Here is a 24469-nt window from a genome sequence, read left to right on the forward strand (position 1 = left end):
TTTAACTCAGGGCTTCTCACCATTTTGGGTCCGAATATTTTTATGTTAAAGTTTAACCTTCTCTGACCCCCTACTGACTGTTTTTTTTTTTAAGCGACTAGTGAATTTTATTCTTACTAAGAACAAGGAACACACTAGCCGAGCGTGATCATTTTCAAAATTGCCAGTCCCCATATAAACACTCAGTCTGCACTTTTGAAAATGACCAAAGTAATTGATTTGAAATGATTTTGAGAATCCCCCTTGTGACGGGATCCGGGCCCCCCGGTTTGAGAAGCGCAGCTGCAGCGTCTTTGCTGCCCACCCACCTTCAGCTAACAAGACCACACATGGAGAGTCACGTAAACCGTACGACATAGTGACGCAAAAATATTGGGACGCAGCCCGCATTTGCTGAACTTCACTGACCTCTGGCCGCACTGCACATCAAGATGGACTCCAGCAGCAGCAGGTGGAAGAACAGTGACGTCATCACAGAGGTTTTACAAGACGTCTTCAGCCTAGAAGAAAAATAGTTATTGTTGTCAATGACTATCAGCTATTTGGGAAGTTTGGATGTGCATTTTAATCATTCAATCCTTTACTCGTTGTCATTTTCAAGCTTGTTTGTGGTTTATTATTATTATTATTTTTTACAGTACACTAACTAAATTGTGATACTATTCTCGCTGCTTTACTTTTTATTGTAGTATTGTTACTTTCACTCTTAATGCTTTGATTTTAGACCTGTAACGTTACATCTTTATTCTTTTAGCATTACTTGTTATTGAAATATTAAGGGTTTTTCTTTTACTTCTATTACTTTATTCTCATGGTTTTTTCATCATATCTTGATCATACTGTTGTAACTTTATTCATGTCTATTCATTACTTTTTATTGCACATGTGTTTTTTCTCATAGCATTCCCAGTTTATTTATTCCATACCATTGATTTTTATTGTCATCAAACAGATTTTTCTCATTTTATTCTCCACTGGTTGTCAATTCAGTTTGGCCTTGACACTCCTTGATGGACAAACATTCAGTGGTTGAAAATAAAGTAAGAGGACGGTCAGGACACGTCTCTCGTCATTTCCAGAGCTTTGAGAGCAAATCACACGGACGGCGGGTCGATAAACCTGTCAAAACTCAATTGACATATCCTACAACAACATTTATTATTTATAGAGAGATTTATGACATCCACCTGTCCAGTGTGTCTCCTTTCCCCGTGATTGGGCTTCTTATCTAACTACTTTAGAAGGATTACACGGATACAGTTTAAGGAGAGTGGTTTTATTGCTGCTCATTAAATGGAGTATTTAGTGGAAATCTGCCACATTGGTCATAATTCACATGCAAAAGGTCCGTTTTCAGTATCTGACGGGATCTATTCTTAATGCCACCTTTTAAAGATAAACTCCAAATGCGATCGATCATACATCTGACAGCTTTGAAGAAAATCCCATTTTTGTAGCTCGAATTTCACAACTCTGCTTGGCACTGAATGACACCTCAGTCCCAGCAGAGATTTCATGTCAATTCATTAAGAAAAGAAAAATCATATATAAATACATAATAAAAACTGTAATAATAAATAATATAAACTGTAATATGACTATATAAGTGTGCCACCTATTAAAAATCATCTGTAATTTTTACATTGTATATTATTTATGACGTCAGCCCATCTGGTATGGGTGACTTTTAGAATTTTTTTTTTAATCTATTGATATATTGCAATGAAAGTCTTGAATTAATTAAAATAGCATAGCCTACTACTGTTTGACGCAACGGTGAAAACCTGCCACATCAATCGATTATAAAGACACAAACTAATCCTATTTTTGTAACTTTTAACGTTACGACTCATTTCACGTTTCCTCATTAAATATCAACACAGCAAGACTATGACGTCATTTTAGGAATTAATTAATCAATGTTACTACTAATTACGGATTGTAATAAGACTTATTAAGTAGGCCACCTGTTTGAAAATAAGATTTTACACTCAAGAAAAAATATTAAGACTTGACACTACAAACTTTAATTAGGTGTATGTATAATGGCACTTACTTTTTAAAAATATGTCCACCAGCCATTAGATGATTAAACTAGCTAATCCACCCAAAAAAAAAAAAAAAAAAATGGATAGAATATGACATCAATGGCTTAATCCAGCAGTCTGATGCGCCTCTTTCCTGGAAATATACCGAGCATTGGCAGTAGCAACGATCTTTAGAGCAGAAATAAAACAAAACGCAAAGTGGGGGGGGGAAATACTACATTTAAAAAAGCGCCCCGGGTGCTCCACTCGGCGTCTTCAAACTTTGAGCCGCAGGCAGGAAAGCAGAAGGTTTCCCTGGATGAGTGGACGGAGCGTCCCCGCCCACACACGGAACTTTCAGCCAATGAAAGGCGAGGCCAATCAGCGCGCTGACCAATTAGAGGGCGGGCGCGTCGGGAGAAAAATTTGGAGCCCGTTCAATGCGACAGTCGTCAAATGACGAAATGCAATGACTGTATTAGGATTAAAAATAACAAGAAGAGAAAAAAAATAAATAAATAAAAAACAAGTAGCTTTGAAATGATTTTTTTTTAAATTAGTTTCATTAACTACTAAGTAAACTAAACGTAGTAACAACATCACTGTTCCTAAGCAGAAACCACAAATTGTATAATTTTGCAATTTATTTTAGATACATAATAAAATACAGGGTGGATCTTTATTTTTTTCACGATGCATTATGACATTTGTGAACATCACTGGCTGTTTTCAAGCTATTGTGAACGGACAACAGGCAAATATCGCCATCTGTCTGTCATAAGACAGAAATGACATTTCTGTTATGGCTGTGCAATGGGCTCAAAATAAAATCCATATTTCTCACAAAACTCCACTTTCAATTATTTTTAACCGCTTATAGAAACAGCAAAAGACAATGTGGATTGTTTTTTTTTGTCCTTCCGGGATTTTACTAAACAGGCTTTGAAACAGGACAAAAATTGAATAATGAATCATCACCACCACCTTTCAATTTATTTCACGCTTACATTCTACTTGTATAAAGCACTCGAGACATATTTTCTCCATTCAAAGGCTCAATTGTACATCCAAAAGCAATCTTTTAATAATAAAATAGATCAAAGGGAACAAACGTATACAACAAAAAGCCCTTTTTATCCACGTTAAGCTCACAGGCCACCTCATTCGGTACACATACCCAATCAGATGCAAGATAATCTTGGATTACAACGGCAAAAACGCTCCGCTTTGGTAAAAGTAGAAGTGCAACTTCGATAACACCGATTTCCTTCACGATCCCATAGCGAGGAAAGTTCAAGATGGTATTGGCGACACGACACTCCTCGAACACTACTGGATGACTGAAAGTGAAATTGCCAGGGGGCATTAAATAAAATCATTGACAATTTAAAATAATACCAACATATTCAAATATTAATTTAACAGTGACAGCAAATTAGGCGGATTGTAAATAACTGATACCTTAACCTGAAGAAATCTATGCTGTGAGATTATCCTTATGATACACGTATTAATACACCAAGCTGAACTCACGCAGGATTTCGCTGAAGAATGTATTTATTTTGTTACTCATTTCATAACCGTGTTGATTAACAAGTCCAACAGCACCTCCGACCTACTTATACCTGAATATCCCTAGTCCAGATACCTAAAAATCTACTTAAGTACAGTAGCAATGTATTTGTACCCACCACAGAGTGCTGTAATGCTTTCATGAAAGGGGACGGTTGTAGTTTGAAGTGCACTCCGTCACACCAATACCTGTTCCAAATATTGTGGTCACCTCATTTGACCATACGACAAGGGCAAAAACAATTGCCAAACGTACTGTCTTCTACCTAGTGTACCTAATGAAGTGGCCCATCCTCATGATTCACGTCTTGAGGGATCCTGGGACGTCCGTCGGTGCACTCGCACTCTTCTTTGCGCCGCGCGCCGGCGCTAAAGCAGCCGGGGCAGCAGGCGGTGTGTCCCTCAGAGCGGCAAGTGGGACAGGAGAGCACCAGCTGGCAGCAGAAGCGGGTGGTGCACAGCTGGTAGCGATCCCAGGGGCGTCCGCAGTACCTGCAAGCTAAAAACCGATTCGGGTTCAGAGTCATGAAGTGGGCCTGGGGAGGGAAACGGAGGTTTGGGGGGAGGGAGAGTAGAGTTTCGCTCACCGGCGATGACGTCATCATTGGAGGAGATGGCGTAGCGCTCGTCGAAAACAAAGAGCTTCCCGCGGTAAAAACCGTCCGGGAAGCGTTCCAGATATTTGTGGATTCCACCTTTCAGTTGGTAAACTTCTTTGCACACGTTCTACAAATAGTAAAACGATACTATATATTGTATTTTGTTTTTTAAACCACACAAATCAGCATACCTCCACCAGTGCACCTGTGAAAAACCAAAAGTTAGTTTTTTATTTATTTATTTTTATTTTTTTAAACCCTCGAAAGCCATTACACCACAACAAATGCTTGATGGAAACTAATCATTTCAATGAATTTGAATATTGGGAAATTACAATAATAAAAAAAAAAAATCAAATGAAAAAAAAAAAAAATATATATATATATATATATATATTAAAAGTGTGGATTATAACATTACAATCCTAAAATAATTCCTAGCATAATAAATCAATATTCAGAAAATATTTCAAATCATGTTTTTGCAGCTAAACAACCCAATCTGTCTGAATTTATAATGTGGCGTCAAATCGTTCTATCGTACATCTACGATGATGTAGACCCCTGGTAGAACATCAGTGGTATAACACAATTTGGTGAGTTCATTCATGACCAGGCATCACATAATAACTGTGAGCAAAAATATCACAGTGTTAAAATTACAGCTGTAAAATACAGCTTTTAAAAACAATTTAAGTAAAAAAAAAAAAAAAAGATTTTTCTAACTGAAGTCAATAGTCTATTTTTAAATAAGATAAATACAAAGATTAACATTCTTCTTCTGCTTAAATTCTTCTGTGGACGCTAACTAGTACCTGGTGACACCATGCTTGTTTTTTAGGACATTGCAAGTTAATCAACATAAAGGCAAAAAGGCATCCATGTCCAGTACAGCAAGTATGTTGGAGTTTGCGCAGTTTCTGTCTCTCATCTTCCTCCCTACCGACTCCCCTTCCATTTCTGTAAGCAGCCAATCATATTACAGTAAGATGTCGTCTGCTTTGGAGTCCCCTCAAAGAAGAAAAGTAAAAGGTCATGACTTGTGACTGACTTTAAAAGCACGTTAAACCATCAAACTTGTACTTGCCGAACTCATGTCATTCCATAATTACAAATAAAAAGAAAATAACTCACCTTCGAGCGGAGGTAAGCAGATCCTCGCTCGCAGCGGATGCCTCCGGTGCAGTACATGAGCACCTTCTTGTCTCTGAAGAGCTCCAGGTTGTGGTCCACATAGTCCGGGAAGTAGCTGAACTTGCGGATGTCGGGGGCTAGACAACGCAAGAACTGACCCTGATGGCGGAAGACTTGTTTTAATCAAGGCGCACAAGTGGCGTAATCGTTAAATGGAGATTGTTACATACAATTTTACTCTCGTAAAAGTTGCGGCAGTCCAGCAGGACCGCGTCGTTGTGTGAATCCCCTTTGGCCAACAAGGCTTCCACCTCTTTGTGAAACTCCTCAGGCTCCAGATGAACTCCTGAGCAAAAAAACAGGTGCAACACATGACTGCTTTATACAAGTTTGACTTGGAATTAAAAACAAAACAAAAAAAAACACTTAGGGCATATTCTCTAAAGGTTTGCATCGCCTTTGCACCGCGCTAACCGGCAAAAATGGAGCAATCTGGGAGCGCCTAATTCAGTAAACACGTGCAGATGGCGAAATCCGTCACTAAGTGCGCGGCCAAACAGACTGCGTCACAGTGCGCCGGTGTTATTTGCGCGTAAGGGTGGGCGATATGACGATATTAGATCGTTAAGGATCGTTAAGTGCTGACGATCTCATAAAGCTGAAAGATCGACAAGATCTGCGGGTGCAGTTGTGGTGCAATATTTGGCGCTATTACCGGACGCAGCGCATTCTTAGCGAATATGCCCCTTAGTCCTTTATCATATAGAATATCGCATTATAATGATTTGTAAATGCTTTTTTTTTAAATGCTATGTACAATTGAACTTTGCACGCTGGATAACCGATAGGCCAAGACTTTGGGTACTTGAGTGCCCCCCCTGCTTCAGTGTGTGGCTGTTCCAATAATAATGTGTATTTGATGCCATGGCTCAAATGCAGACGTCAAATTTCTTATACATGATTTAATCACATTAACCATTAATGGTACCTGCCAGTTGGTAGGAGAGGACGTCAGGATCTAATCCCATCGGGACGATTTCCTTAAAGACCCCCACCTTCAGATCAGTAAAACACTCTGGACCGCCATCGCTTGTCTGATATCACACACAGATGGTGATGCATTAACAAAAGAAGAACAATTTTCAATTTTCATCCTACAGAGAGCAATTTTCGAGCAGTTTAGGCTGCTCAAGTCCACTTGCATTGCGGCCAAATGGAGCGGCAACCTTGAGTCACAAGTAACGCGACTTACGAGTTCTTTGAGATAGGAGCCAACACTCAGATTATTTATTTAGTTTTTTTGCTCTGAATTGTCACTTTAAACTTGAGTTACGAGCTCTGTATGGTGGCAGAGTCAGGAAAAAAAAAAAAGAAGAAGAAGAAAGAAATAGAGATGTCAAGCTATTCATTGTCACTCTCAGTTTAAGTTTACTATATATATATATATATATATATATATATATATATATATATGATTTTATTATTATTTTATTTAAAACAACCACATAGCTTTTGGTTTACTAACTTAAGGCTAATGCTAACAGGTAATGATTAGCATCTCTGTAGCTGTGTCTGCAGCAATGTAACAGTACTCACAATCATATACTGTATTTTTTTTCTCATCGCCAAAGAAATGAATCTCACACAAACAACATACCTTAAAATCCTCTTTGTCCATGTAGAAAAGAGGATGCGAGCACATTGCATCCACATAGAGCTCAGTAGCGATGTGGGTGCCCCCCACTGTTCCGTTGATGCCCTCTGTGGCCACCCTCACCTGAATGACAACACTCATTTGGTTTTATGGACCATTTCGCCAGAGGTGGAAATTCAAGCTTCATCAAAAGAACAAATACTCAAGTAAAGCAATGATTTCTGAAAATCCACTTTAGCGTCCTGCCATTGCATGTACCATCTACTCCAGATAGCTGCATACCTTGCCGGTTAGATGGAGGCGTTGGCATAAAGCTCTCTGCCAAGCACAGACAATGTGTGGCTCCGTGACGGAGCAGTAACGATAGTAAAGCAGAACTTTGCCAGGGCCCCTGAGCAAAAGAGGAAGAATGGCGTTAAACTGAGTCAAAATTTGCTTCTAAAGTGACTGAAAATGTGGCTACTTCTCAAGCTGCTCCTCCAGGATGTGACTAACGTCTGGCATCCACGCGGAGAAATCCACAGACGAGCATTCATCACTCAGTTTGGAGTCATCCTCATCCTCTTCCTCTTCCTCTTGCTGTTGCCTAAGCGTGTGGTCGAACTGCGCCCATGCCAGCTGTTGGATTTCGCCGATGTGTGTCCTGGCGACATGCTGGTGAATGGCAGCATGCTCAGCAAAGGTGCGACCACAGCAGAACCAGGATGGACTCTCCCCCACCTCGGGACTTGCTTCCTGCTTGGATGCCACGAAGGCAGAGAAGGACTGAAAAAGAACAAGAGACATTAGCTCTTTGACGACTACAATGTACACTTGTACAGTAAATCTGCACCTATTCAAAGTTCACAGTTCAAGTCTATTTCTGTGGAAATTACCCTCCAAAAGATGGTAGAACACTCTGGCTAGTCGGAAAAGTAGTAATTGGTGTCAAAGAATGTTGAAGTGATACCACTCTGGCTTCATGGAAAGTAGTAATTTGTGTCAAGTAAGTATGTTTAAGTGATACATGTAACATCAATTACTTGCAGTTTACTGCTACATTTTTTCCCCCTATGTTTATCGAGTTAAAATGCTTCTATAATCCAAAGTTTAGAGTTAGCAACACAAGTGCAGATTCGGAGTGAGTGCAAAGTAGCTAATGTACAAATAATTAATGTTGAGTAATCAATGACAAGATTGTATGATTTGATGCATTATTTTTTTCCACATGGGCCATGACTTGATTGGACTTGCTTGAAATTGAGTGTGGACTCGACTTAACTTTTTGCTTTTTTGTCGCAGTATCTTGGGACTTGCTTGAAGTTAAGACATGATACGATACGACTTATTTGCTCATACAGTATGAGAATAGAATGCGAGTTTCTCTACTCACCTTCCTCTTGTTGAAATTGTAGCACCTTCTGAGCGACGCAGAGAGCTGTTTCTCCTCTTTAAATGTGTTATTAGGCGAGCACGCGTTACCTAGTTCGCAGTCTTGAAACTCGAAGCACACCGAACTCATGTTTATTATTAGCGGCTAAGCTTGTGTTTTCGCTCGTCCATAAACAAACAAGCTCCGACTGGGCAGGGCGGACAGAATAGGCAGTTGCACTCACGTGTCTTACTTGAATGGGTCCGACAAATAACTTTTACATCTATGTTGTTAATTTATTTAAAAAAAAAAAAAAAAACTATTACGAAATAGCGTCATTCACATAGAAACGGAAACCAAACAATTCTTTAAGAAATGTTTTTTTTTTAAACGCTCACCCTAATAAATAGGTCAGGTCGGAAGGAAAATGTGGTTGCGCCTCACTCAGCTAACGATTTCTATTTTTCAATTTACAAACATCTTATGCCTTACCTTAACGTAAAAAACAACTGATGCCATCGATATAGATTTAGCTATTTTTTTTTGCAACTCACCGCAGATGGACACTCAGGACTGACAATAAAGAAGGTGGAAGGCGGTTGCACCCGAGCCGAGTTGCACGCTCTCGCTACCGGAAGTGTGCCACACTTGAATGGGCCGGCTAAAATAAACTAAGCTAAGTTAGGCTAAGCTATTATCGCCTCACACCTCCAAGTTGAATTGATACGCGAAAGGCGCCTTTCCCAGTTTTAGTTTTAATTTCTCTGTGTGTGTGTGTTTTCTCTCCCTCCGCTCACTACTAACGACAAGACGGATTAAAACATGTCCAGGAGACGACATAGCGACTCATATGACGGTAAATTTGACTTTAACGCAGTCGTATTTCCACATGGGGAAAAATGAATTGCGGCTAGTAGCAAGTAGCCACTTGGATTTGTTGTGACTCTGCTCCCCACTGCACATTTATTCACAAATTGTCTATGAGAGCAAAATGACAGGAAATACGCCTAAAATATAATTTCTCCTTCTCATTGCGTCCACTAGTTTTCTCGCGTAGGCACAACGCTTACCTGTTTGTGCCGTTGTTCACTAGCGAGCAATGTTTTTAGCTCTTGCATTAGCTCCGAGTAGCGCAGGAGGCAATCATAGGTTTATTTATCCATGTGTCTTTTTATGTATAACCTAAAATAAGCAGTGAGATAATGTGTCAGCTTTTGGTCATCGCGCCAATGTATAAAATGTCCACATCAAAATTACAAAAATGAATTAATTTGGTTTGTATGACAGTAAATTACAGTCAACCCTCGCCTGCCTGGGTGAGTGACAAATAGTAGACCTCCACCACCCCCGAAAGGTCGATACTGTAATTAATTGCTTATATTTAAAAACCCAAATACACTGAACTCCCTCAAACTGGTCTTCTGGTAGGCTGAACTAGATTAGTTTATCACATAATGTTTGCCTTTTTAATAATAGATTTATGCTACTATGAACAAGTCAACCTGGTCAAAAATATAAAGATTAAATAAACACCAGCTGGGTGATATGGCTAAAAAAAAATGTATCACCGAAGTATTTCAAGTTAGTCGATATTTATATTATCCATCCATACATCCATCCATCTTCTTCCACTTATTTATATTATTTAAAAATAAATTAATTAATACATAAAATAAATAAAGGTGCAATTAAGTTGATTAAAGATACATTTAAACATAACTTATCAAGAATAAAATCTGATAGTAAAAATAATTTCTATGGAATGTACTGTTTTTGTGTACATTGTAATGTGCAATGTTGTTTACATCCTTGCTCCTTCAACAGTTCACTGTGAATGCTTATTGGCTAACCCAAAGCAGAAGCATAGTATCATTTATGTAATACACTAGGACAAAATTTCACTGAGGCACAAGTAACAACGGCTTAGTGGTTTTGAATGCCTGTAAGCTAAAAAAAAAAAAAAAAAAAAAAAATCCCTTTTGACTCCTCCAATGTGAAACCAACAGGAGGCCAGGATCATAAGAGGAGGAGAACCTCCGAACCCACCGAGATTGAAGACAGCTTGGAGTCTTTGATATGCAATGTGGGAGAAAAGGTAACTATTTTGTACTGAAAGTCATGTTGCGCATTAAGGGGATATTTCAACACGCTCTGCAAAATTTAGCTGTATTCAATTAACCTTATTAGATACTCTCCCAAATAACGTCCAGTTTATGTCCCTCAGAGTGCAATTATTATTTTACAAATGTATTTTGTGAGCCATTTTATGCCTGTGCGGACACATTAAGAGTGGTAAAACTGCAGTAATATCTGTTAATGTGATGTCTGTTTGGCCAGAGCAAGTCGTCTTTGGAAAGCAACCTGGAGGGGCTCGCCGGCGTGTTGGAGGCTGACCTTCCCAACTACAAGAACAAAATCCTTCGCATTTTATGTGCGGTGTAAGTAAAATGACACGTCTCACACATACTCAACAAGCACACACACACACACAGTCTATGTCATCATGGGTCTTTTCCCGTCTACAGGGCTCGCCTCCTCCCCGAAAAGCTGACCGTGTACACTACGCTGGTGGGCCTCCTCAATGCCAGGAACTACAACTTTGGTGGCGAGTTTGTGGAAGCCATGATTCGGCAACTGAAGGAGACTCTGAAGAACAACCTGTACAATGAGGCCGTTTACTTGGTAAAATAGCGCAACACGTGACCACGTTGGCGCCATTTTTGTCCTATTAACGCATCTCGTTTAGGTGCGCTTCCTGTCCGACTTGGTCAACTGCCACGTGATTGCTGCTCCATCCATGGTGGCCATGTTTGAGAACTTTATCAGCGTTACGCAGGAGGAAGATGTACCACAGGTATTTTCTTTTCGGCTATCATGTTGATGGGTTCATCAAATGATTTTTGTCTGTTTGGGTGCAAAGGTTCGGTCGGATTGGTTTGTGTACGTGGTGCTGTCCTGCCTACCGTGGGTGGGCAAGGAACTCTATGAGAAGAAAGACGTGGAGATGGACCGACTCCTCAGCCAGATTGAAGGCTACCTCAAGTAGGACTTGATTTGAACAAAACTCACTTCACGGCTTGCAAAATGGCAGCTGTTTTTTCTTAAAAGAAATTGGATTACTACCAGTTTTCTCTAAAAAGTATTTCATACCAACAAGTTAACTGTTTTTGATGAAGATGAAGACTTTGTTGTTTCTGGGAAACGTATATAACTTCATTGCTGAAAATCTATTCTCGTAAGGTTAACTTCTTTTCTTTTTTTTTAAATAAATGTGGGTGACAGTTCTTGTCAGTTGTTGTTTTGTCAGTGTCCCTGGCTGTTCCATTTTTAAAACATCTTCTGTTTTCAGCAATTTGAATGTTCCTTTCTGTTGTAAACACGATACACTGACATCTGCTCTCAGGAGGCGAGTGAAGGCTCATCTCCCCATGCTTCAGGTGTGGAGTGCTGAGAAGCCCCACCCTCAAGAGGAGGTGAGATGAGAAATTTCAGCTAATTTCAACAAAGGCAACCAACTCTTTTCCCCCAAAAATCAATTTTTCCCGTCGCTAACACCGACTATATGTCCCGGTAGTACCTGGACTGCCTTTGGGCGCAGGTCCAGAAGCTGAAGAAGGACCGCTGGCAGGAGCGTCATATCCTGCGTCCGTACATCGCCTTCGACAGCGTACTGTGCGAGGCCCTACAACACAACCTGCCCCCGTTCACGCCGCCAGGACACATGCCCGATGCCCAGTACCCCATGCCCAGTGTTATCTTCCGCATGTTCGACTATACCGACGCACCTGAGGTAAGCCATTTCGGCACGTGACTGCTGCGCTATGAGAGAACTACAAATGAGTTTTGGGTGCCATATGTCCAAATACAGTAGTGCCTTGAGATCCAAGTGACTGAAATTATGAGTTTTTTGAGGTACGAGCCATCTTTTGACTTTTTTTTTTTTTTTTTTTTTTTTATGCAACTATCTTCTTAATAAGCAGCAGTTAGGAAATTAGTGAACAATTAAAAAGGAGACATCGAGGTGTAAAATTCCAAATAAGGCATTTTAGCGGTTCAACATTGAAGATATGTAAATTATTTTGACCACCACGAGTGCAAATAGGTCATATACGCTACATCCGTTTGATTAGGCCTGTTTTTCTAAGATATTGGAAAGAAGCCCGTCAGCCACAAACGTAAGTTATGATGTGGTGTTTGGTAACTTGAGCAAGATGGTGTTTTTTTTTGTTTTTTGGTTTTGTTTTGTTTTGTTTTTTTCTGAAAAAGTTGTGACTGACTTTGGAAATGTAAGGATACCGACCTTACAGTGACAAATTACAATTCTTTATTTTTAAAATTATTTACAATAAATCAATTAACCAATAGATAATCAGATAAATTAATTAAAGAACAGTCCATGAATTTTCATTAACCTATTTTAGGTGACAGGGTGGCTTAATTAATTCATCAGATATTACAGGACTCTTGATAATGCTCTGTGGGCTGGATTAAAAAATGGAGTGAGCCATATTTTGCCTACCTCTCTGCCTTAAATACTTATTTTTAAATCCAAAATATAAGTATCCTAGAGAAGACATTTAATCTTTTAAACTACAGTTCATTAGTGTGACCGAATAGTCTCACCAGCTAATAAGAACAATACTTAACAACTTTTCATACAACATTTCATGCTCTACTGGTAATTTATTCTGTAGTGCATATATATAAAAAAAAATAAAAAATACAGAGACATTATGCATTTTCCCCGGAATTTATAACAGTACCTGTCTGTCTTAGTTGTCAAGCCCTAATGCTTATTATTATTTATGTTTCCTATCTTATATTATCTTGTATGTTGCCATTAGGGTCCAGTCATGCCTGGCAGTCATTCTGTGGAGAGGTTTGTCATCGAAGAGAACCTGCACTGCATCATGAAGACTCATTGGAGAGAACGTAGAACTTGGTACACCTCTTTATATAGTTCTTCTTATACACACTTTTTCTATGCATGATGTGTTGTGTGTGTTACAAATGACCAGACTTGTGAGTTTTCCAAATTATGAGCCATTGCACAGCCCATGAACAGCACATGCAAACTCCACCCAGGAAGGCAGAAGCCCGGACACGATCTAATGTCCTTTGCTAACCCGTCAGTCACTGTGCCACCCACATTTTTTTATTTTTTATTTTTTTATCTTTTATTATGTATATGAGTGTCTTCAGTTACCAGCAAAAATTGGAGTTACGAGCGCCTAGTTGTGACAGTCAACTTCACAAGGATGTGAAACGCTTGCTGATAGCTATTTACTGCCATTCCCTGTTGAAGTTGAAACCTAAAATCAAGAGAATTACATGGCATATTTAACTAAACCACATCGCTTGCAGAAGGAACAAGTCCAAACTAATTCTTTACATGCCGTTATGTTTTACTTGAAGCTACTGAATGCAGGAAATTACATTTGAAATCACTACTGCCACCTGTTGATGGTTAGGCGTCACGTCCTCAGACAGAGGGCGGGAAATTTGAAACCGAATCCAGTCTGAAAACTATTGGCCAGTGGCTTACAGGAGTACCCATTGTGACCATTGGAAATGTTTCAGTCATAAATGGTCAAATTAAAAAGGCTATTGTAAAGATATTATTGGCCAAGTTGTTCAAAAGAGCAGCTTAGTTTAGTTTAAGGTTTTATAAAGGACTGCTGTAGACTGCTAGTCTTCTTGTTGAAAAACACTATAAAAAGTTTTTCATTGGGATGACAGAGAGATTTAACCCTTTTTTATTTCAATTGGGAAAAGATGATTTTAAGTACAAGTTTTTTTGTTGTTGTTTTTTTTATTACAATCTTGGTCACAGAGCAAATTCTACTCATAAGTCAAGGCATCACTGTACGCACATACAACCTTTACTTTTTGTTTTCATTGCAGCGCCGCCCAGTTGCTCAGTTACCCTGGCAAAAATAAGATCCCACTCAACTATCACATTGTGGAGGTACGCTTATTTCTTTGATAGGCTCGATGAAATCATACAAAAGTACCAAAAAGGTTTGACTAAATTCTCTTTTATTTTATTTTTTGCCTTCAGGTGATTTTTGGAGAACTTTTTCAGCTGCCCTCTCCACCTCACATTGATGTATTGTACACGTCACTGCTGATCGAACTTTGCAAACTGCAGCCGGGCTCGCTACCGCAAGTCGTATCCTCATCTATATTAGAGAAAATTTCAATTATTTTCATTTCAGTTTTCAACAGTTCTCATATATGGGCAAGAATCATGTCTGATTTTAAATCTATTGCACTCAAGGTTCACTTGTTGATTTGATGCAAAATGGCCAAATAGCTCAAATATTGTTATGCTTGTTGTCATGATTGGACGCCCCAAAACATCAATGACCCATGTCTGAAATTAAACAGGAAGATTTCTATTATGGTTAAAAAAGTGGCACTTTATTTCCATTTCCCAGATTCATACTTGTTTATTCCGTGAAAACTAAAAGCTTGAAAATTTAGCACCGTGAATGCTGGCGCTCCAAATGCTGACCGCTTGTTGAATGTTGCTTTAACCGAGTGCCTCAGTTGGCCCAAGCCACAGAGATGCTCTACATGCGACTGGACACCATGAACACCACCTGCATCGACAGGTCGTAGAAGTCTCTTTGTCCCGCCGTGGCTGGGCCACGCCCATATTTTTCCCCGTCTCACCTTGGCTGTCTTCTGCTTCCAGACTCGTCAACTGGTTCTCCCACCATTTGAGCAACTTCCAGTTTAGATGGAGCTGGGACGACTGGTGAGCGAAGCTTTTAAACTTGAAATTGTTGACAAACAGCAGGCTGGATTGAGCCTTTGTTCTTGTTCTTGTTTTTGTTTTTGTGAAGGGCTGACTGTTTGACATTGGATCTCGAGAAACCCAAACCCCAATTCGTCAAAGAGGTTCTGGAGAAGTGTATGAGGTATAGAATTGTCAATGTCAATTATAATGCAGGAGATGTGTTTGGAACATTATGAAATGGTGTCATTGGGCTACGCTCGAGGTCAACGATGTAAATAGGAAGGAAATGCACGCTTGGAGCGCGTTCACATGGAGAGTGGGCGAAGGGACAGACGCCATGACGGACGTATGGACAGGTGAGGTGTGCGTTTGCAGTGGTGCTGCTTGGCGGGGTTGTGGCAGAAAGAGGAACTACACTGCCCTAATTGATCATGTGGCACGCATTTACAACATTTACTGTATGGACATCAGTCAGCGTTCATATCTGCAAACGTTCCTAAGCCGGATGTTCATAACTACAGGACTGCCTGTGTGGTGCATACATTAATGTGATGCAAATATAATATAGGGCACGTGTTGTTAACTGTGAACGGATGTGTGTTATGCAGGTTGTCCTACCACCAGAGGATAGTTGAAATTGTCCCGCCCACTTTCGCCGCCCTCATTCCAGCCGAGCCCATTTTCATTTACAAATACGCCAGCGAAAACGCTTGTAAGCCATTTTGTCGTGGTTTCTAAATTGCAGAAAAGATCCATTCGGATTCACTCGCAGCTGACATTTTGTCAAATTTCTCAGCATTGTTGCCGGGTTACCCCGTCTCAGTCACCGTCTGCAACGCCATCAAGAACCGAGCGTCCAACGAGGAGATTCTCACCATCCTCAAAGACGTGCCCAACCCCAACCAGGACGACGACGACGGTTGGTTGTTGTTGATTCAACATCTTCAACTCTAATTTCCATTCATGTCAGCTGCTTGTCTATGAACGTAAATATTATATGACTATTATTATTTTTTTTTTTGCTTCTCCTGGCAGATGAAGGTGAGAGCTTCAACCCACTTAAGGTGGACGTCTTCCTGCAGACGCTCCTTCACCTGGCCGCCAAATCCTTCAGCCACTCGTTCAGCGCCCTTGGCAAGTAAGTTCACCTCAGAACTTGATACTTGCTAAGTAGTACATTTTGCTCAAAATTTGACCGTTTACTTCCTGTGAGCATTTCCTAATGTTTTGGTTACCTCATTGATCCGGTTTCAATTCAAACTCAAGGCCAAATTTGTAATATGACATTCAGAAAACTTTTGTGAATCAACGACTTCATTTGAGGAGAAAATTTCTCATTTTGTGGACTCCCCCCGGGACGTAAAGCAAAGTTTTTATTAAACATTGCGAATGAACAATGGTTTTCCTTTTTTTATATAATCAGCAGTTTTTGCTGTGCAAAAATCACCACCACACATTAACAGAAGCCCAGAGTTGAGAAGTTCATGTGTATACATCCTGTACTTATATAGTGCATTTTCCTGAGTGAAAATGGAAGACCCCGCCTTGAAATTGTAATATACGGTGGTGCTTTAAGATATGAGTGACAGCATTTGCTTCTTTTCCAGTTTTTTCGCTTTGACTTTTAAGCACACATTTGCGATACAAGCACTTTCTGGTGGGGGAGCTGTATTCTCTATATTTTCCAAAATGTATTAATGGGGGGGAAACCCCGCCCCCCTGCTAATATAGACGTGCTGTTCTTCCCTGCAGGTTTCACGAGATCTTAAAGAACCTGACGGAGAGTGACGAGGGCAAACTGCACATTCTCAAAGTGGTCTACCAGGTGTGGAAGAACCACCCGCAGGTAGGACACCCTGCATGAGGCACTCGGCGGGTGTCGGCCGACCTTTCCGGCTCACTTGTTGCGACTTTGGGCTCCTTTTAGATGATCGCCGTGCTGGTGGACAAAATGATCCGCACGCAAATTGTGGACTGCGCCGCTGTGGCCAACTGGCTTTTCTCTCAGGACATGGCTCATGAGTTCACGAGGTACGCACCTGGCCCACTTCCTCGTCCGCTTGCACAAATGAGAACTTGTACAAGTTCTGTCTCCTGCCCTAGACTTTACATTTGGGAGATTCTGCACTCGACCATCCGGAAGATGAACAAACATGTCCAAAAGATCCAAAAGGAGCTGGAGGAGGCCAAGGACAAGTTGGAGAAGCAGCAAAATAAGAGGGTACGTGGACATTTCATTTCATTTCATGTAGACAAGTAACACAACATGTGGACATTTGTGACAGGGAAGGTTAAGCGCATGTGTAGCGCAACAGCACATCTGTGATGGCCAATCAAAGTGGAGATGTTGCAAGTAGTACAGTAGTAGCTGTATGGAAGTCTCGGTTACACGGACATCCTGGAAAATTGGCACGTCAGAGCTTGAGCTTTATTGTCTGCGCATTCAATACGGAAACGAGCCAAGTGGGATGTTGGGGCCACGTCCACACTAACTGGTAAAAAAAAAAAAAAAAAAAAAATGCGCGTCTGGATTTCAACTTGGTCTGCGTGACTGCTTGCGTGGGGCAGCCGAGGGACAGCGCCGACGAAGAGGACATGGAGAAGAACAGCGAGGATGAGGAGGGTCAGCTGGAGGAGCAGATCGACAGACTTCAGGAGAAAGTGGAGTCGGCCCAGAGCGAGCAGAAGAACCTCTTCCTCGTCATCTTCCAGGTGGAACGTTTTCACATTGCTGTTGTGTGGTCGTCATCGCATTTGTCTTTTTTTCTGTTGCGCCATCAAAAAAAGTTCCTTTCCAAATTCACAACTTGGCTTCTCATCCCGTTTGTTTCGCCGCTTCAGGTGATGTTTTGAGAAAACAATCTCGGACAAGGTAACAGCAATTTTGTCCGTGTCCCGGCAGCGCTTCATCATGCTGTTGACGGAGCACCTGGTCCGCTGCGAGACGGGCAGCGTCGACGTCAGCACGCCGTGGTACAAGAACTGCGTGGAGAGGCTGCAGCAGATCTTTCTCATGGTAACGCACGTCGCCGCGCCAGCGCGCCGCCGCGCAAAATGCACTCGACTCACGCCGACCTTGTTCGCCAGCACCACGTGACCATCCAGCAGTACATGGGCACGTTGGAAAACCTGCTGTTCACGGCCGAGCTGGACCACCACATCCTGGCCGTCTATCAGCAGTTTTGCGCCCTTCAGCTCTGAAAAATCCTTTGCGGCTCTCGCGTCAACAATCCCACTCAGCCAGTAAAAGAAACAAACAACAGCAACAACAAAAAATGCTGTTCTTTTTCAGTTGTATTTTAGTTTTTTAAAGATAGACTCCAAGTCCAGGAAGAACCTTCAACTTTTTTTTTTTTTTTATATATATATTTGTTTTATGTGGAATTGAATATGAATTAAAGCTCCACTACTTTCAACCAGATGTGTTGACTTTCTTGATCATCAAGTGTGACATGATGGCAATACAGCATTTATAGTTTGTTCATTTTTAAGAAACCCTTATCGAAAAAATATTAACCAAAATTGCTAACTACTAAATGCAGTGGAGGCTATTATTAGAGTTTTGCCAATATTATTTTATTGTAGTTCAGTTTGAATGGCAATTATTTTTCCAATAAAACTTTACAAATTATGCTCAACAAAATCTTCAAGCCAAATGCTATGAAAGGTGGATAAATTAATGTAATAAAAAGTATATATTTTAGTTTCCATCAATTTTGAATACAATTTTGACCCAAATTTCAATTTCAAACCATCTAAACCGGGACTGCTGTATGCCAATACTGTATTTCTTTCATTTTATCTTTATTTACATTGTATGCACAAAACCAATTTAAATTATATTAATACAAATCATTAGCAAAATAATTGTCTTTTTTGAAAAAAGCTTGAAATTTTTTTTTTCCTGGAATCTACAAAATAAGTTTTTAAAAAAACGCATGAAATATTTTTATGGATAATTTACATCACATTATTAAAAAAATATGTCGTTTTAATACTATTTTCAAATGTAAAGCATCTTAAGTCAACATTTCATGTCAATGTTTTCTCAGGAACACGCAAGTAGGTAAAAAACAAACAAAAAAATCCATATTCTTTCAAGTATTGTAATATGAAAGTTGTATTTTATTGTAATAATTTCAATATATATTTCAGTCATTGTTTTGTTTACACTTAATATCCAAATTAGTAGTTAAAGACCAAACAACTCAAAGGGATTTTTATTCATGTTTTATTTTTCTGATCTGTTTTACTCCCAAAACAATGTCAAATTCACATTTTCTTGATGTTTTAGTTTATCTGAAAATATTTTAGTTAAAACCTTTTGCAGGAATGTGCACAAATAGTTAAATACGTTCTCAACATCCGAGTTCAAACTGGATCAGCTTTCAAATGTGCATTTCAAAATATCATTTCCAGAGAGAACAAAGACAATTAAAACATGTTTCCAAAAAGTGCAAATCCCGTTTTGGTCGCATCAAAAGTGTTTGTGAGTCAATAAGTCCACAGACTGGAAGGCAACAAAAAAGCTTGTTTGCTATCGTATCCTTCTGGATCACGTGTCCACGCCGGCGTCGACTCGCGTGCGCCCGTAAGTGGCGTCCTCCTCTGCCTCCAAGCGCTTGTAGCGCGTGCGGAAGACGACGATGAAGACGCAAGTGAAAAAGGTGGTCAGCACTGCCGGCACCATCATCGACACTGACGAATCAAACAACAAAATACTGCCATGACATGTAGAAAAATATGAAATGATAAATGGACTACAGCACTTAATAATGCGTCACATTCATGAAATATAGATTTCAAATGTTTTCATAAAATATAATGTAACCGTACTTTGCTGAAAAAAGGCTTACATGTATTCATAATTTTGGTTTGTCACCTGTAAGTGAGGAGTGGGGGGTGTTAAGAAAAATCGACGGCCGATCGATATTTAAACATCAATTTTTGATGGAAATATTCAAGAAAAAGTCTTACTTAGCGTTCACACTTTAACGGGATAAATAAATGGCAATCTTGAGTTTTAAATGGTGCAAAAAAAAAAGTAGGATTCTAAATATGCAGCCGATAAAAAAGATCCAAGGCGATACGATACGTTACCCTTCCAGCTGTGAGGGGCGAGCCCGCACGTTGAGCGCGGCGAATCGGCGACGGGGATGGCTAAAGACTGCAGGACGACGATGTAGACGATGGACAGGATTTGCCTACAAAGACGCAAGCAAAAAGTCAAACGGACTCAAAATCTCACCAAATGTGGGAAAAAATGTGGAGGTTTGGATTTTTCAAGGCTTTGCGATTTGGTACCCCGCCATGAAGATGAGTCCGGCCGAAGTGGCCTCTCCCACCGGGAAGGAACATTCCACCGACAGCTCCATGACCGCCGGGTAAACGGAGAAGCCGAAGAAGCCGAAGAGCGAGCACACCGTCGCCATGGCGACGCCCTGCCGCTGCATCAGACACACCTGAGGAGGATTTGGCCGTTGGGATTACGCAAAGCCGCCGCGCTCACCACCGAGAAGGCGATGGCCGCCAAGGCGGAGGCGGCCATGTTGATCTTGATGGCCTCCGTGAAGCGTTTGCTTTTGTCCACGTAAAACCCGAGTAAGGCGGCGCCCGCGATGCCAAACGCGATCAAGAGGGCGGCGCACAAGCCCGCAAAGTCCTAAAAGTCACAGTCGCAATTAGGAGTCGACAAAATCAGATACTTTCCAAACGCAAAGCAAAACACATTCATGAGGCGTCAAAATGAAAAAGTACTGTTTTGACTAAATGTAAACTCAAAGATTATTTGGACATTTTCCACGCGCTACATTACTTTAAGACGAAATTGTTCAAATGAATAAATAAGACATTCTTCAGATGATTCAATTGTCCTTGATGGTCACAAAAATCAACAATACAACACAAATAAATCCTTTTAAAGGGTTAGATTGACAACTCAATGAAATTATTGTTTGATGCTTACAAAAACGTACATGTTAAAACATTGGCTTTGAAAACTGTCAAAATGAATTGAGTCACTGACAAATTGTTGATTTTCAAATGAAATAACTTTGAATTCGTCAGCATATCAACAGTCATGCTTCACTGATTATCGGAGTCCTAAATGTAAAAATTACTATCAATTTGCAAACATCTACTTTTACTTTGGAAAACAATGACTGACCCCCCTTATTTTTTAAATCACTCTATGAATACAAAGTAGGAAAAAAAAAACCACCCAATGAGTCGATTGAATACATGACAGATGAATCAATTGTAAAAATATTCGATGGTGAAGTCCCGCTTGAAAGTTTTTCCGTCCGACATTCCGCAATGGATTTTGGACGCTGGCGAGGACTCACGTTGGTGTAACCCTGCACGCACAAGATCTGCTCCAGCAGCGTGATGAAGCTCGTGAACACGCCCACGCCAGAACCGAAGCACAGCAGCAGCACCAGATAAGCGCGGTTCTTCAGTAACTGCGCAAAAAGGGAACCCAAAGGAAACGTGACGAACTGCGCAAGAAAAGCTGCTGCCACCTCGTCCCTACCAGTCGGACGCCCTGCACGAAAGGTTCCGAGGTGGAAAGTTCGGCACTGGCCGACGGCGGGGTGGGCGGGGCGCTGCTGCGGATGCCCACCGTTGCCAAGCAACACGTCACGCAGGCGGGGATGCTGTACACCAACATCTGCAGGAAGGAAAGTGACATCGTTTGGACTTTTGACGAACGCTTGTGGACAGCATGAACGCAACTCACCAGGAACGGAATTTGCTGTTTTGAGCGCGCGATGGCGGGCGAGATCAAATTGGCCATCAGGATGCCGAGCGGGTTCGCTGCCGAGGAAAACCAAATGTTGCGCGCTCAACAAAGCAGCAAGAAAAAGCAGCAAGAAAAAGCAGGAAAACTGACCCATGGACGCCGCGGAGTTGGCGACGGCCCGCTGCTTGTCCGGGAACCAGAGCGCCGCCATCTTGGTGGGCGCGAAGATGACGAGCGGCTGCGCCAGCGCCGCCAGCGTCTGGCCCAGCATCACCAGCGCAAAGTCCACGCGGAAGCCATCGCCGGGCGGGCCGCCCATCACGCGGGCAACGCCGCCAAACATGTTCAACCACGAGCCCAGCACCAGCTGAGCGCACACAAAAACCACAACATGACGTCGCTTGGCATCGCATGGCAAGCGGGAGGCGGCGGCCGATCGATCGGCGACTCCGTCACCGTCACGCGCAGGCCGACCGTGTCCAGCAACCAGATGGCGGCCAAGCTGAGCGGAATCGACACCACCATGAAGACCACCGACAACCAGTTGACCTCCGTCAAGGTCGCTTGAAGATACTGGGCAGACTGCTCTGCCACTGGGGCAAAGGTCAGCCACAGCTGCCAAATAAACACATTCGAGTTCCAAAATCAAACAATCGCAAAGAAATAAGCCTCAAATGCCTTGAAAATGTATTTTCACTCAATTATAGCAAGCTGAAAAATAATCAGCACTTTGACCACATTTGGAAGTCTCCCAACAATAACGACGTTCGCTTCGTTTGTCTCCTTCAGGAATCCGGAGCAGAAAAATGGCGGCAAAACATGTCAGCGTCCTGTCAGGTGAGGTCGTCTCTCCAATGTAATACAATTCATTAGCAATTACTACACCTATGATTATAGAACACTGATAGATAGATATTTGTTTTGCATATTATTAATCTTGGCTTTTAAAATGAAGAATGAAAAATCCTAATCAAATCGACACACTGTCACTTTAAATCCATCCATCCATTTTCTGAAGCTCCTCCCAAGAACAAAATGGCACATGAAGAAGCACCTTTCATTGATTCGTTTTCCAATTTCAAATGTCACGAAATCCACAAAATGTTGTCAAAAGTTGTGCCTGCCGCTTTGTAATTGTGCATCTTTTGCTTTCCACTTTTTCCAAACATCCGTTTCACCTCCGCAACGAATCAGTTCAGTTGTGCTGACTGGATCACGAGACACATCACGTGACCACAAAAGAGGAAGTTCCAATACAATGCAGAAAGTTCATCAAGCGCTAATCATGTTTACTTTCAAGTTCAAAGTTTGAATCGACCTGCTCGGAATAGCATTTGTATGAATACAAATTGTATTACATTTTTGTGTGTGTACGTCATTACAAGTTTTTAGAGCAACTTTTCCTATTCCGATTAGGATTACATAACAATTTCCTTCCAAGTTGGCTCCGAACCCGCAATCGTAGCAAAAGTAATCGGCCTGATTTCCTGATACGGTGCAAACCCAAATGTGTTTTTTTTATTTTAATCTGACTTGATTTATCTTACGGTGGCGTTGGAGCAGTTGAGCAGGCACAGCACCAGCAGGACGAACCACCTCCTCTTGTACACTTTGAAAGCAAGCAACTTCTTCAACTCGTCGTTGGGATGACAACTTGAAGCTTCAGCCAGCAACGGCGACGATGCCGATGCCGATGCCGATGCCGATGACAAGTCAGCTTTGGCGTCCTCGCCGCTTTCCATCGTGTTGACAACCGGCTAATAAGCTAATAAGCTAATCAGACGCCGCATTCAACTTTCACTTTCTTTCAAAAAAAAAAAAAAAAAGACGCGTCACGCGTGAAGGACTAATTCCGCAATTAAAAGATTGTTTTGTCAGCCCAACGAGCAACTTCGAACGCCGTGAAGAAAAGAAAAAAAAACCAAAATCGTCGGCATAAAAAAAACAAAAAACAAAACATGACTCGTTCGTGTCAATGGATTGACAGACAGCAACAGAGATCTTCTATTGCTGAAAGATGCTGCGCCTCTCGGCGAGGATCAACAAGCAATTCTGACTTTACTCATGCTTCTTGTCCTTTTTAACTTTTATTTTCTTTCTTTCACTTTTATTTTATATTTTGTATTGCATTTATTTGTTCAATAAACCAAACAAACAAACAAAATAAAATACGTCCAAACAGAATACAAGGTTTTGCAAATCCCTTTCAACCTTATTCAACCAAATAAACTACAAAGACAAGATGTTTCAAGTTCAAACTGAAACATGTTTACCATTGTGTTACTTGACGTTTGCTTTGACATGCAAATTTCTATTGCGTTTGGGAATGTGTCATGCTGGGCGGACTGGGACGTTTCCTTTTCCATGCCTGGCTTCAGGGCACTTTGACGAGTTGCTGGTTCGGTAAGCGAAACTTTAGACCACCTGAAAGCTGGGCTAAGTTGTGGCGCAGTTGGTGTACGGGCAGGCAGACAGATTGGACAGATCGCTGTACTCGAGGCGCTTTGTTTCCAATGCTGTGCCATGTTTACACCGAGTGTAACAGGCTGCACACCTTCCAAAAAGTTCACATTTTGACTCCTTAGTACATAGAATGTTTCTCCAAAAGTCTTCAGGGAGCATAAAGACCAAATGTGAGACGAGCC

At 41.1% G+C, this 24469-nt stretch overlaps 4 protein-coding genes across 14 annotated transcripts in view; 1 reads left to right on the plus strand and 3 right to left on the minus strand.

The window, feature by feature from the left end:
* fgfrl1a (fibroblast growth factor receptor like 1a) overlaps positions 1-4023 on the minus strand; it is a 33994-nt gene extending 29971 nt beyond the window's left edge. Inside the window, exons 1-3 of one of the 3 annotated variants that reach the window (XM_077531247.1) lie at positions 3875-3928; positions 3719-3788; positions 409-500 (exon numbers count right to left, since the gene is read on the minus strand). In XM_077531247.1, the coding sequence (XP_077387373.1) occupies positions 409-472 (64 nt within the window). In that variant the 5' untranslated portion in view covers positions 473-500; positions 3719-3788; positions 3875-3928. Of the gene's footprint in view, positions 1-408; positions 501-2056; positions 2272-3718; positions 3789-3874 lie in introns of those variants that run through there. The other 2 variants (XM_077531246.1, XM_077531244.1) reach the window with 2 other exon arrangements.
* Positions 453-8888, minus strand: tstd2 (thiosulfate sulfurtransferase like domain containing 2). Of its 8 annotated transcripts, none has more exons than XR_013284848.1 (11): positions 8359-8754; positions 7450-7751; positions 7269-7377; positions 6990-7109; positions 6321-6426; positions 5563-5678; positions 5333-5491; positions 4187-4325; positions 3875-4098; positions 3719-3788; positions 453-500 (listed from the first exon to the last, which is right to left on the minus strand). XR_013284848.1 is itself a non-coding variant. In XM_077531251.1 (10 exons), exons 1-9 carry the CDS (start codon positions 8485-8487, stop codon positions 3875-3877), a joined length of 1404 nt encoding a protein of 467 aa, XP_077387377.1. In that variant the 5' UTR covers positions 8488-8754; the 3' UTR covers positions 2987-3788. The 8 variants fall into 8 exon arrangements, 4 of the variants coding, with proteins under 4 accessions (XP_077387377.1, XP_077387376.1, XP_077387378.1 ...); XR_013284847.1 differs by lacking the exon at positions 453-500 and adding an exon at positions 2987-3367; XR_013284846.1 differs by lacking the exon at positions 453-500 and adding an exon at positions 2987-3367 and having other exon boundaries at positions 3866-4098.
* On the plus strand, positions 8848-18498 carry ncbp1 (nuclear cap binding protein subunit 1). The gene is made up of 23 exons (XM_077531243.1): positions 8848-9193; positions 10344-10432; positions 10675-10775; positions 10863-11019; positions 11084-11191; positions 11258-11379; positions 11741-11810; positions 11912-12127; positions 13182-13279; positions 14242-14305; positions 14399-14509; positions 14890-14954; positions 15038-15100; positions 15189-15263; positions 15691-15794; positions 15879-16001; positions 16118-16220; positions 16835-16928; positions 17010-17113; positions 17186-17303; positions 17651-17794; positions 17985-18098; positions 18170-18498. Exons 1-23 carry the CDS (start codon positions 9160-9162, stop codon positions 18281-18283), a joined length of 2391 nt encoding a protein of 796 aa, XP_077387369.1. The 5' UTR covers positions 8848-9159; the 3' UTR covers positions 18284-18498.
* A 995-nt stretch (positions 18499-19493) lies between these two features.
* On the minus strand, positions 19494-23861 carry slc49a3 (solute carrier family 49 member 3). 2 transcript variants are annotated; one of them, XM_077531735.1, is made up of 10 exons: positions 23372-23860; positions 22281-22439; positions 21975-22191; positions 21822-21898; positions 21615-21752; positions 21427-21543; positions 20592-20744; positions 20387-20544; positions 20183-20286; positions 19494-19780 (listed from the first exon to the last, which is right to left on the minus strand). In XM_077531735.1, the coding sequence occupies exons 1-10, from the start codon at positions 23564-23566 to the stop codon at positions 19638-19640; spliced, it is 1461 nt and encodes a 486-aa protein (XP_077387861.1). In that variant the 5' UTR covers positions 23567-23860; the 3' UTR covers positions 19494-19637. The 2 variants fall into 2 exon arrangements, with proteins under 2 accessions (XP_077387861.1, XP_077387862.1); XM_077531736.1 differs by lacking the exon at positions 20592-20744 and having other exon boundaries at positions 23372-23861.
* Positions 23862-24469: the final 608 nt, after the last annotated feature.

The sequence above is a fragment of the Festucalex cinctus genome, chromosome 9 (genome assembly GCF_051991245.1).
Source record: "Festucalex cinctus isolate MCC-2025b chromosome 9, RoL_Fcin_1.0, whole genome shotgun sequence".
Lineage (NCBI taxonomy): Eukaryota > Metazoa > Chordata > Actinopteri > Syngnathiformes > Syngnathidae > Festucalex > Festucalex cinctus.